The sequence below is a fragment of the Ischnura elegans genome, chromosome 1, assembly GCF_921293095.1.
Source record: "Ischnura elegans chromosome 1, ioIscEleg1.1, whole genome shotgun sequence".
In the NCBI taxonomy this organism is placed as follows: Eukaryota; Metazoa; Arthropoda; class Insecta; order Odonata; family Coenagrionidae; genus Ischnura; species Ischnura elegans.
In genome coordinates this window covers 19,937,736-19,951,044 of record NC_060246.1, presented here as the reverse complement: position 1 = coordinate 19,951,044, position 13,309 = coordinate 19,937,736, and the positions used below count along the sequence as shown (strand labels likewise).

Genomic DNA, 13,309 nt, shown 5'->3' with positions numbered 1-13,309 from the left:
TCCATGCTAGAGACAGTCATTCACTATAAGATAATTTTCCACGGGAGTACCCTTATATTAGGGAAGCTGGCGTGATGAGTAATCCCTTTGAAGATTGTCCTTTCTATTCCTCCAACACTTTGGCGAAGATATCCTATCTTTATTTCAGATTTGCGGGTGAAAAAATGTTCACCATCGATGATCCTCCACATCTCCTGAAGTGCCCACGAAACATGTTCATGGAATATGACAATAAAGAAGAGGTATAAACATTAGCAAATTCTTCAAAATTGTCAGTATTATGTAAATAACCATAATTAATTATAAATTTTGTTGTAGATGACAGTTGGTGGTGTAGCTATTACAAGGGTTGGAAAATAGACCCACAATGAGGAGACTGTGAATCTGAGTAGAAGACTCACTGGGAATATCGTTCACTTCCCCAAGATATCCACCTCTGCTCTTAATCCTAGGTGAAGAGAGAAAATGAAAGGGAGCCTTGCCGCCCATGTATTCTGTCGATTACTGTGTTCTCCGTTTGGACATTTTTGTTCGGTTAGGTGAGTATGATTTCATATAGATATGAGAAACTGTAAATAGATAAATTTAGTAAGGGAGACATCCATGTTATTTTTACTGTCTATTGCAGGGTGGATTGATTAAGGTGTGAGTGTGACTGCAGAAATCGTTCAATTCATAAAGCAGTTTTGCAGCTTTAATAGAAGTGCCCAACAGAAGAACTCGAATGGAAATCTTGTGGCCCCTTGCATGATAAATGTCAGCATCTGGAATTTTAGGAAGAAGGTATTGAAAAAGTTGATATATTTGTGATTCGCCAATTCTGTGCACTGTCTATAGTGGGTATTTCTATATTATGTTTTATTTATCAAATTGCATTTCTCTGACCAAGCATTAGCCTGTACCTCTCCTGATGTTTTCACAAAGTTGTATGGTATGGTTTTTTGGAAAGTATCTTTCCCTGTTACTCATTTAGTCTGTTTAATTAATCATGCACCAAGATTCAATAGAACACATCAGTCAGATTACACAACATAGCCAACATTCTTAGCACACCTTACAAAATTATTTGGTACTTATAATGGCCTGATTTATTTCAACAATCAACGATGGGAATACCATTCAAGATATGTATAAACATACTGTTTTCTGTTTAAGATGAAATCTGTCTGAGAAATCGAAAAATATTGTAGCAACTTCCATTTTATTATCTAGTGCACTGATAATCTGGTTTTCTAAGTGATGGATTTCAGAAGATGAGATTACTGTTTCCTGCCCTTGGTATTTATGGTTAGGAAGTAAATACCTATGTCCTTATTGATGTTGGGGGAATATGAATTATTTAATCAGTATAACTGCATTTATCAAGGGAGGTATTATCGTGGGAAGAAATGGATTGCTAGACAAGTGAATCTCATCTATTTGTAAGCATAAATGTGAAAATTATAACTTCATATCTCAAATGAAACTTGCCTAAAGGAGGTAGTAAAGAAATGCTGCCTTCAATTTTTGGTAACCAAAACGGTTGTTCCATAAGAAATGCACAAGGATAAATGTTTTACCACCCTAAACACTTAAGGTCGCTCACCCAAAAACATTTTTCAAACAAAGGAGTGGATACTGCTTTGGCAAATCTGGACAGCTTTTAATGGAAATTTTGAAGCATGTAGTAGGGCATTTACAATTTTCTGACGTTTTCCGAACTTGAGTTTTACATGATTTCAATGTGGATTGTACTCCCCTAAAATTGATTAATTTGGAAATTCGTAGTAAGTTTACATGACCGAACCACGAGCGCGAAAAAATGAGTATCGAAAAGATAGATCGCTTTCCTGTCGGGAGCGGAAATCACGTCATCACGTCTGCCGCTGGGCGCAACTTTTAAATTTTTTTGTATCCAAAGTTGTTCCTTGTGCAAACGAATGCACTTGCCATTACGAATTCTCAACTGTGACACCATGTATAAGATATATGCACTATAAATATGATGATGAAAACATTCCACCAAATTAAACCTGAGTCTATTGTTGATACACTATGATTGATTATTCTTTGTAACTCTACTTAATGATCTCTGGACAAATGAAACATTATTATTATTTATAGTGTAAAGTATTCGTAATATTCATACTTTAACGTTTAAAATATATGAAAAGTAACTGTTTACAAGCATTTAATCGGCGATCTAATGATTGATAATCCTCTAAAAAAAACACCTGAAATATTTTTCTGGAGTTATGGCCCTACTTGGTACAACATAGCTTGATGTGTACATGAAGCTGTCTAGCTCGCACTAACGGAGGAGGAATACCCATTCTATTGTGAGGGCTTCCTCTAAATCTTTCTCATTGAAAAATAATCGTTCAGGATTATATGGAACTAGTCTGACCCTAGACGGCTCTTCCTCCATTTTTTTCAATTTAACCACACTTATAGAATACCAATGCAGAGTCAGACCTGAAAATATAAAATATGCTCTCATCACTGACTCTTCAACAATAACAACTCGATTTGCTCTCATCCTACCAAAGATATCAGGTCATTTGTACTAGACTAGAGTACTCTAGAGCACAATAAATGACTCTGCCATCCATCCACTTCACTTACAAACGCTTAAACAGCAAAGCAATCCTAAGATTTGTATACTGCAGCCCTCCACTCCTTATCCCAAGCCAGTTCTTTTACCTCCCGGGGACTCTTCTTCCCATATCCTTCTTAATCAGCCCTAGGTACTTTTACCTTGGTATTCCCCAGGAGTCTTTTCCTTCACTTTTAGTTCCATTATATTTCCCTCACCAGGAGTGCACCTAGGAATTAAGGCTAGGGGGGTTTAGGTGCAACTAATACCGGGGTGTGTGGGGGTATAAAATACCTACCAGGATAAGCGGCAGGTAAGAGATCAATAAATTGCAGAATTTTAAGATAAATGGTTCAAAATGGTGATTTGTACGGCTTTTTGAGGGATATTTTTATTAATCCTTACGTACACTATTCTATTAGTAATATCAATCCAATTAACTTAAAATAGCCTAAATACTAATTACTGTAGGCTGTTTAAGACCAACAACCAGTCTGATAATTTGGGAGTAAAATTATTTAATAAATTACCCAGCAAAGCCAGATCAGTGAGCATCACTAGACTGAAAAATGTGCTGGAAAAGTGGCTGTGCAATTATCCACTGTACTCTATTCATGAGTATTTTGAGCTGGACTTTTCTTCTCTTTTATTTTAAATGTAAATTTAAATGTAATCTTTGTAATGTATGTGTTTCTAATGTTTTAATGTTTTAATCTAATGTTTTAATCCAATGTACATGTTTTGTATGTTTCGTTGTATTGAATGTTTTCATAAATGTGTTGTATACAGCATCCGCGAGGGCCAATCCTCGCCGTGGATGAATAAAGATAAAGATAAATGGATTAAACTTAAAAATTTCGCTGAGCTCTGGGGGGGGGGGGGGGGCTTATCCCCCAAAACCCCCCCCTCGCTGTGCTACTGTCCCTCACAACTTTTGTGTGTCTCATTACCTGACTGATCCACCTTCTTTGGTGTGGTCCACATGGTCCTTTCTTCTAAATATTTTTTCACAGCAAACTTCATCCTTTGATGTATTTTACAGTTTTCTCTCTTCCACATACAAGTATCTTTTGTCCCCCTTCCTCTTTCATCCCCAACCAGATTCTTCTGTCTGATCCTTAACACTGCTTTTGAAGATATATACTATTTATCATCCTGAAATGAGATATTTGTTGGTACCTGATGATGATTGTGTAACAATTGAAGCATATGTAGTACGCCGTTAATAAAATTTGTGGGCAATACCATATCTTTGTTGATCATTACAGACATCTTGCTTTTTTTATATTTATGTATTTTATGCTGCAATCCTGACAACCTTTTCAATTATGGGAGTCTAATATGCCTTCATCATAGCCTGCGATGATTGTACGTAATTCCATATGCGAATGCTAGTATGTTTATTTCTTCTCCATTCACCTTGGACCCCTTAATTTGTTGTTCTACTAAGTCTTTTATCGCTTCCTAGATGTGCACATTGAAGAGTAGCCGTGATAGATTACCTCCTTGTCAGAGCCGTTTTTTAATTTTACTCCTCTATATTTCTTTCTCCTTAAACATATATTAGCCAGGTGCTCCCAGAAGAGCTGGTAGATGACTCTTCTGATTATGTGGCTCATTCCAAGTTACTCAATCATATTGAACATCCTATTCCATTCCATATTATAAAATTGCTTTTCCAAGTTCATGAAAGATACATACAACTTGCTTACGCAAACCATTTTCTCCACCAGTAGTCTAAAGGCCGTTTTACACGGTACACGGAATTGCGCAGGTTAAAGCTGCATTAATTTCTAAAATGGCGTGGAATTAAGCGAATGCATGAATGAAAATAGAACAGGGGCTATTTTGCCGTCTCGCATCCACGCATTCTCGCATGTGTTCTAACAATTCACCGCTTTACATGACGCGATTTTGATTGTGCCTTCACACGCATGTCAGACTGCGCAATTCCATGTACCGTGTAAAACGGCCTCCCGTCATAAAATAATAAAAAAAATCCCGTCAAAAGTCATAAAATTGCCTCCCTCGTGCCGCTATTCTTCTAAAAACCATATTGGATTTCTGGCAAGTTGATCCAATGGGAAATCGCCACATTAAATCCTCCGTTGTTTCTCTGACCAATTCCATGAATGTCACTCTTGCCCTAAGCTATGGCAATTGAAAGCAGACTGACCCCATGGGTCTTCACCATTAGTGCCTTCCAGTAATACTGCTGCCTCTCACCTGTGGACTAGATGGAGGAATCTTGTCACCTCCCAAAACTCCCAGAATGCATTCTTGATTGTTTAAGTATAAAATTCAAAATAAACCATCTGCTAAACATCCAGATCCTCAAAACAGTGGAATAAAGGAACATTACAGGGCCATCTAAAATAGTTAATTTATTTATTCATCAAGACTAATTAATTGTATTCGATGAGCTAACCCATAACGTGGGCTATGAAAATGCAAAAATCACCGCAAAGGAAAATAAAAAGCTCATCCAAAAGACCATGTAAATGGCAAAAAATAACCTCATTCCAAGACAAATCCACAGCCCCGATGTATAAATTTGCTCACCGGTGGTTCAACTTGCGATGAGTTCCACCTTCACATGTTTAAAATAACTTTCAGGTTGAAGTGCAGAGTGTGAAATTTATTACTAACATAAAGTCTTATCCTCCTTCTAAGATATTAAATGCTGACCAAAAAGTGAAATGGAATCATCATCACTGGTCAACAATCCTAAGACTGGTTTGATGCGGTTCTCCACTAAATTCTCCAATTAGCTTATCTTTTCACATCTACGTACATATTTATTCTCTTCCACATCCTTGTTTACCAGTTTCATATGTTTCATAGGAGGCTTTCCTTTTCCATTCTTGCCATTGACTTGTCCCTCAATGATTGTTGTTATCAGACCATCAGGTCTCATGATATGACATATAAGGTTGTTCTGTCTTCTTTTCAAGATTTTCATGAGGCTTCTCCTCTCTCCTACTCTTGTTAGGACTTCCTCATTACTTACACGGTTGATCCATTTGAATCTCATAGTTTTTCTGTAGCACCACATTTCGAAGGCCTCTTTCTATCCTTGCTTTCTCTGCTGCTGTCATTGTCCATACCTCACTTCCGAAGAGAAGCATACTCCAAATGTAAGTAAAATGAAAGACAGTGAAAAATTCAAACTATATGGATGAAGACTGCCTTAGCTGTCCAAAGGATCCAGGTGCCAACATTTTGATAGTTGAGATGTCCACTGTGGTGTGCACTCGATAGCATCTCTGCCGTTCATGGTAAAACAGAGAACGGGAGATAAGGTCATTTAAAATTCAACACCATGAGCTAGTGATGCAGAGATTTGATGGAGTCAGAGCAAGACAAAATCCCTCACAGTCCCCATTACCAATTCATAAGATTGATCACACAGGAGAGAAAAGCAAAATTTACAAGGCAGCAGCAAAAAGTTACAGCCTCACAATGTTTACCAATAATGATTTTTAATAAGTAGACTAACATGCATTTACAAAAATGCAGCCATCAACAACAATGCTTGAGTTTCAGGTACCCCTCTCAAGCAGCTTACAAAACACATGAGGGTTTTGCAAGCAGCTGATTAACAATGATGTAAAAAATTAACAGAGCTCCAGGATTCCCAATCCAACAGACCTCTATAGTAACAGGAACCAACTCCGGTTGACTAGAGTTGCTTAGGTTTCACGTGAGGAGGAGGGCATATAAGGAGGAGATAATGGCATAAGTCAAAACTTACTGAAGATGCAGCCCACAATATTCTCCTCTGTACCTCAGCTTGACCAAGAGAAACTGAGTATTACACAATTCTGGTATCTTCTTTTAGTAAACACTCTTCCTCTTGAAATAAAAAGCTCTCTGATACATGACATCTCACACAATGTGCACCACAGATTTAACTATCCGTTAACACTGCTGGCTCTCATATTAACTGTCTTCTCTCGTTGCCACAGGTCAGAAATTTTCTGTCAGGAGCACTAAATCCATGCATCACCAATCATCCATTCAAACCTCTTTCTTCACATACAATTCTTTTCGATGAAAGTTCTTTGGCATTTCATTTATACCAAATATATAATCGACATCAAATAGAATGCGCACACTTGAATAAGACAGAAGACACAGGATTGATGATGAAAATTTCTACCATGCTTCCCATTTTAAATCAGGAATTTTCATAGATCTTCATTGTACCTGCAGGTTGAAAAGAAAAAAAAATACTAAGTAGATTATATAGGTAAAAGAAATACTTCATAAGTATGTAAATGAGAGAGAAAATGCAACAGACTACACTAAATAAAGCAAAATCTCACTTGGGTATTGATGTAAAAAAAAATTGGTTTCCGAGATACATATTAAGATGGAAATGATTGCATATTGTGTATTCTACAATTTTTTTACTATAAAAACCAACCAATATTCAAAACATAAGTGTTATTACATATCATGGTTCATGCACACACAAATTCATATGCAAAGTGAACAGTATAAATGCTTATGAATTCAAAATTCCAGAGGAGAAAGGATGGTCAGGTGAAAGGTAGTTTGAGTTGCCTACTGCAGTAATAGAGCGAAAAGGCCTTGGGTAAGATTACGTGATTTGGGAGGGGTGTATTCAGAATGGGATCATGAGTGAATTCCTCTCAGGTATTCCGCATGTCCAGGGTCAAAATCACTGTGAATATTTAGGATACCAATATAGTTTTTGAAACTTCGTCGTGGAAAATGAGAATCTCAGGGGGAGATCTGAGAAGAATGGACCGAGCACCTAATGGTAAACATTAATGATGTATCAACATACTAATATGACTATTATTCACAGGAGAAATAAGTTCTTTTCAGAGTCCCTGAAAGTAAAGATTCCGACTGAATCGGTGGAAATTATTTCCTAGTCATTTATTGAATTGTACAGAATTACCAGAGTAATTCTCTTGTATAGTCACTCCCCTGATATCATGTTTACTATCATGTTTATGTGAGACAGAGAAAAATAAGGAAAAAAAGTCATGGTCGCCACATCATAACAATAGGGAACTTGCATATATTTCAGATATAATCAATAGCCCCAAAATTATATAAAAATATATGTTTGCATACCTCGGTGAAAGTTTTTTATTATTTTATGACGTGGTTTGCGATATTTAATGCATCAAAGTTCACGAGAATTTTCAAATTCAAGTGAGAAGCGAAAACGCCCGATGATTGGCTGGTAGAAAAGTGATGTCATAGTTCAGTACGAGGAGGCACGGCGGCACGGCCATAGTACTTGAATTGAATACATGCGACGGCGTGGTTATGATTCATTTATTGAAGTGCAGACATATCAGGGTTGTTCATTGTGACTTCAGGGCTATTATTTGATCTATTTCTCCTCCATTGAAAGCGATAGATTGCGTAAAGATGAAGGAATATGGTTATTCTTAGGCTGATCCTAGCAAGCTTCCTGTTACTGATTCCATCATGATAACAGGGTATTTTAGTGAAACTGTAGACTTCATCGGCGCGGAAAGTCGATGCCGAGAAATGGAAAGGTAGCTGATGTGCATCTGAAATGTTTTATAGTTCATAACAAAGTGAGACTTGCGTATAATATTGGCGAAAGAGTATACTCATGTGAAATGTGTATTCTTTTGGCAGTCCGGAAGAGAGTCTTATGGTGAACTTATTTCCACCTCGAAGCTATCGATGATACTTTCAACTTAAAAATACCTTGCCTGGAGGGCGACAGGAAGCTCTGAGGAAGCCAGACGATTAATGTTTCAATTTAGTAGCGATAATATAGACGAACTTCCAACACAATCTACCATCTTGTGACTCAAAAACCCCGAAGCCACTTCCTATTCTGCAGAAAGAATCGGTCAATCGCACTTCGATCAATGTAATAAACACAACGTCTTCAGGTGTTAATAAGTTACTTTTGTAATGAAATCCTTCCTAAAGTAGCATTAAAATGTGAATGTTTTCCAAACAGAGTCTTTTAATACATTTTGGGAGCTTTTCTCTCGATATATCTGAAACCTACTCTAAAGGCGAGCTCATCGTCATTGCGATCGGTTGTCACTTAAAAATTCCGTATCAGAAATCCTAGAGGGATGACCTTCGATGATAACCATTATCACCTGCACTCTCACTATCACTGGAACCCGTGGTGAAAATATCATCCCAATCCAATTTCTATTTGGTTTTAACTGGGGAAATTAGAGCAACATAGAACTGTACATTCTTTGGGCAACTTTGGGTTTGACTTTCCCTCAAACACCCCATTTCCCCTGTGGTGCACATCAGTCCTATCTTTATACGATGGCCTGACAACCTTTAAATGGATCCTTGGTTTATCCTGACAACCAACTAAATGGAAATTGCTGATCCACACGTCTTCCTCTATCTCCACAGTTTCCAAATCAAGGGCCGCGGAGCATTCCTCTTGTGAGTCAACTTTTTATGAAAAGCAAGCAACGGCATAGAATAAAATCAAAGAATGCTGCGCTTCATTTTTTGTGACTACCTCTGGATTCCATTCTTTTTCCATCTACAACTTCCTTTATCTTTCGGGGTAAACTATGGGACAAGATAATGTTTAAATATTTTCATTAATTTATAACAAAATATAAGTTCTAAAAATACCCAAAAGCCATTTTATTAATCCGCACTGATGAGTGTAAATTAATGTGGAAGATGAATGCTGTAGACGTAGTAGTTTCCTTAGGTGAGTTGCAAAGTTCATGAAGTTGACAAAACGGCTAATTTTTCGGTGCGCGAAGTCATTCATTGCACTGGCCGTGTCTACATTTTTCAATTTTTTTGTGATAAAATAAATCAGAATTTAGGATAAAATTTCCTTTAAAATGACGTATAGTTCATTATAATAGCATGCAGTGAAGCCAGGATATAAATTTTCAAAGTACAGCGGCACATCATTTTGACGCCGACAGTAGAAGAAAACGCTGTCTTCTTGGCTGGCACTCGAATGCACGAGGATCAACGTTGCTCTATATTTTCATATTTCCTCCCTTGATTTTAAACATCATGGAATTTCCTATGTCCTTCCGTAACTGAAATTGAACAAGTGCCATAAATAATTTGAGTCCATCGTAACCATCGAGAAACACCTATCTCGATTTTTGTTGAGAAGTTGAGTTTTTATTCTACGGCGGCCGAATTATCAAAAAATCTCAGTTTCAAGTTATTCAGTCAATGAAATATGGAAATATTATTTATATTAAAGTTATCTTCGCTCACATAGCACACGGGTTTATCATTCCGTTTATTATACTCTTATTTTTCCATAACGCTCATCCCGACAGACGGCATGCATCGAGGCTTTTCTTCTAATTTCCTCCGTGGGAATGGAGACGAAAATTTTTTCTGGGGTGTTATTGCACAGAGGAACAATGCACCTTTTGTAATTTTTCCTTATTTCGGCCATGTTCTCCTTTAAACGCAACGCGGCTCTTCCAAACCTGCAGTACTGGGCTTGGATCTTGGACTCCTACTGAACTACGACGTCACGGCATAAGATTAGTGGGGGCAGTATTTTTTAGCCCGCGAAACTCGGGTGACTTTTGGGAGTCATTTTCTAGTGTATAAACTGAATTTTAAGCGGAAAAAAGTATATTGCGGTACTACGTGTTTACTGTAGTATATCAGCATACTGTTTATAAAAAGTATGCAATTTCCCTATTGTTGGCCAAAATGTCTCCCTCCATAAGCTTCAAAACTCTTATAGAGCGGACAGAATGCAAGCACTAGCTAGATGCTGGGAGTGTTTATTGCTCTTCATTATTTTTCAGCGGCATTTCCAATTTGGTATCAGTTCGGGCCTTTCAGCCAAAATTTTCAGCTTCTGGGAGGTAAGATTCATCCATCCTGCATCAGTACAAACCTTATAGATGACATATACATGAATATTATTAATTGCTACACTAAATTAAAAAAAGCTCATTATGAATACATACATTGCTCATTAAGTACCATAATCTCCAATTTAGAATCCCATGAATTTTATACCTCTTCCATTTGGTAAATTAACTGTTCTGCAGTAGTACTTAAAACTGACATTTGAAACCATCATTTTCTTAACAGAATGAATTTTGCATTAACAAGTTTTTGTTGTGCTTGAACTTATTCCTTACTTTAAATTGTGGATTAAGCATTTTGAGAAAATAATAGCAACATCACCTCATTCAACTACATAACTAATAACATCAGGGTATAGGCATGCACCCACCTCAGCTAACTGCTCACTTGATGCCATCGCAGTCTCCTTGGGGCTGACACCTGCCTCTGTCAGAATGTTTACAGAAGCCTGGTAGCCAGGATAAAGGGCATACTTATAAGTGACAATCTTTCTCGAACTGCCGGCGGTATCTTTGGGTGCAAACGATTGGTGTGCCAGACACATTTGAAAAGCATCCTCGGCTCCAAGACCATCTAGCTCCTTCCTGGGCATTTTGATTCGGCAAAACTCACCTCCATTCAACTGAAAGTAAGAACAACATAAAATAAGCGGATCCCTTGTGAATCTGAAACATGTAGGGATGAGTCGATTCCACTTTTTTTCGATTCCGATTCCAATTCCGATTCCTTCAAATCGATTCCCGATTCTCGATTCCGATTCCATCGATTCTTGTTCCTTCTAACAGGTGGGATTTTGATTTATCTGTAGCATTGCTGTCATTAAAATTTAAGAAATAAATAGAATAAAATAACTAGGGATGGACGGATCCAGGATTTTTGGAGCCTGATCTTTCGAATCGGATATTTTCGACTCCAAATGCATTTTCAAATTCCTGCCATTAAACAAAGTCATTATTCAAGTTTATTCTGGGAACACACAATTAATGGAATGCTTTTTAGATTTTCATCCACATTTTAATATTTTTATAAATTAAAAATCTTTTTTATAGGCCTTCATGTTGTTTTTTTAAAACATCTTTACATGCTCAGGACCTAAACTGTTATGCTTGGGTTTTGAAATGAAAATAAGAAAAATCTTAGGATGAACCACTGACCAGTGGCATAGCAAGAGGACCCCCCAAAATATAAAAACACAATTACTTTCCTTCATAAAAGGAAACAAAATATTTAAAAATTATGAATTTACGAAAATGAAAAATGAAAAAAATGAATATTTGAAAAATGAAGTTTTTTCTATTATGAAGGGTGTTAAAATTAGTTTGAAACCCTCTCCTTTGTACCCTGTTGTTTAAAAATTTTCCCCACTGGTTTTGGACCACCCCTTAACAAAATTCCTGGCTATCCCCCTGCCATCGACTGAATTCAAATTTTCCTCACGCACGTTTCCCCCGAATTTTATTTTCTCATTGCATACCGACTTGTATTTCACCCGAAAATGCTTCACTGTGGTGAGGTGGATTAATCACATCCTCGCGATAATTTATGCCACAGTGCAAGCACACGGTATTCATTGGTTCTCTTTATCTCAATGGAAATGTTTATAAACAATGAAAGAAAATTTTATCGGTGTATCATTAAATTAAATTGCAACTGCGCAATCAGCAACACAATTAACAGTATTTAAAACGGCATTAACGTCACGTGCGACGAGGTGCTCAACCGCTCAGCATGAGGAAGGGGTAGGCAGCAGAAGCGCGTAAAGGATAGGTGGAGGGGAAGGAGCAGTGGCTTAGCTAGGAATTTCGTTCGAAGAGAGAATCGGAACTCTTTCCACCATTACGGGGCGTTCATTCACTGAAGCTATTATTTAAAATTTCGGATCCAGATCCGATGTCTTCCGCGACTTTGGATCCGATGAAGGGCAATATCCGCGGGCATTTGGATCCGAGGTATCCGATCCGACCATCCCTAAAAATAACATTAGCCGTGGTGGCTACATTCTCGTTTGGCCGCGGTGGCTAAACAATAATGTAGCGTTCATGGCGTCGATACATACCAGGGCAGCCTGGCGGGTGCGCGGTGGCGGCCGAACGCAACGTGTCGAGTCCGCCCGGAGGCCGCGGCGGCTTATGCCAAGCAAGTATCAACTTCCTCAAGGGTTGCATTGATGAAACTGGGCTATACAAACGTGAATGTGTCTAATTTTTTTATTATTGACGCAGGCGCGTGTCAGTCTAAAAAAGTTTCATGTATAAAAAAACCGCTCTCAGCGCGTATTTATAAGAAACTTTTTTCACGGGAAAACTCGCTATTATCATCAGACTTCAAATATCATTCGAAAGTAAAAAAACATATTTCGATCTATTATACTTTAAAATTGGTGGTCCAGTTGAGTTCTCCGAATGTGATTCATAATCTTAACAATTTGATTTGCCATGACCAGCGGTTAATAAAAGAACGAAAAACGCATGCAATGCTTCCCGAACCCGTGGTTTCCATTTTTTTTTCTCTGAGAGTTGCTCATGAACACGCGCCATTCCAGGGTTTGTCGGTTTGTCGCTCTTGCCGATATTTTCATGTTTCCGAGGCCGCTTAGGCATGTTCGTCGCAGCTCCCGCGTGCCGGGCGTATCCTCCGCGCGGGCAAGGCTGACACCGCGGCCGCTTAGGTGTGTGGCAGCATTTATGCCCCAAACTTATAGTCTATGCTCAAAACATTTATCTTCCTGGAATCGATGGAATCGGAATCGACTTTAGGCGATCGATTCTCGATTCCGATTCCGTGCCCGAGAATCGGTGGAATTGAGAATCGACATTTGGAATCGACTCATCCCTAGAAACATGTTCATGAACCACATAGCCA

General features: G+C 38.0%; 1 protein-coding gene and 1 long non-coding RNA gene across 2 annotated transcripts in view; one reads left to right on the top strand and one right to left on the bottom strand.

Moving 5' to 3' along the window:
• The first annotated feature begins 200 nt into the window (after positions 1 to 200).
• LOC124156584 lies at positions 201 to 378 on the top strand. Its single transcript, XR_006864352.1, has 2 exons — positions 201 to 242; positions 319 to 378. It is a non-coding gene; the product is annotated as an uncharacterized LOC124156584 (long non-coding RNA).
• Positions 379 to 6,040: 5,662 nt separating this feature from the next.
• The window catches only part of LOC124156541 (probable leucine--tRNA ligase, mitochondrial), a 37,867-nt gene continuing 30,598 nt past the window's right edge, over positions 6,041 to 13,309 (bottom strand). The window contains exons 14-15 of the mRNA XM_046531145.1: positions 10,818 to 11,069; positions 6,041 to 6,784 (exon numbers count right to left, since the gene is read on the bottom strand). Coding sequence (XP_046387101.1) covers positions 6,776 to 6,784; positions 10,818 to 11,069 — 261 coding nt within the window. The 3' untranslated portion in view covers positions 6,041 to 6,775. The remainder of the gene's footprint in view (positions 6,785 to 10,817; positions 11,070 to 13,309) is intronic.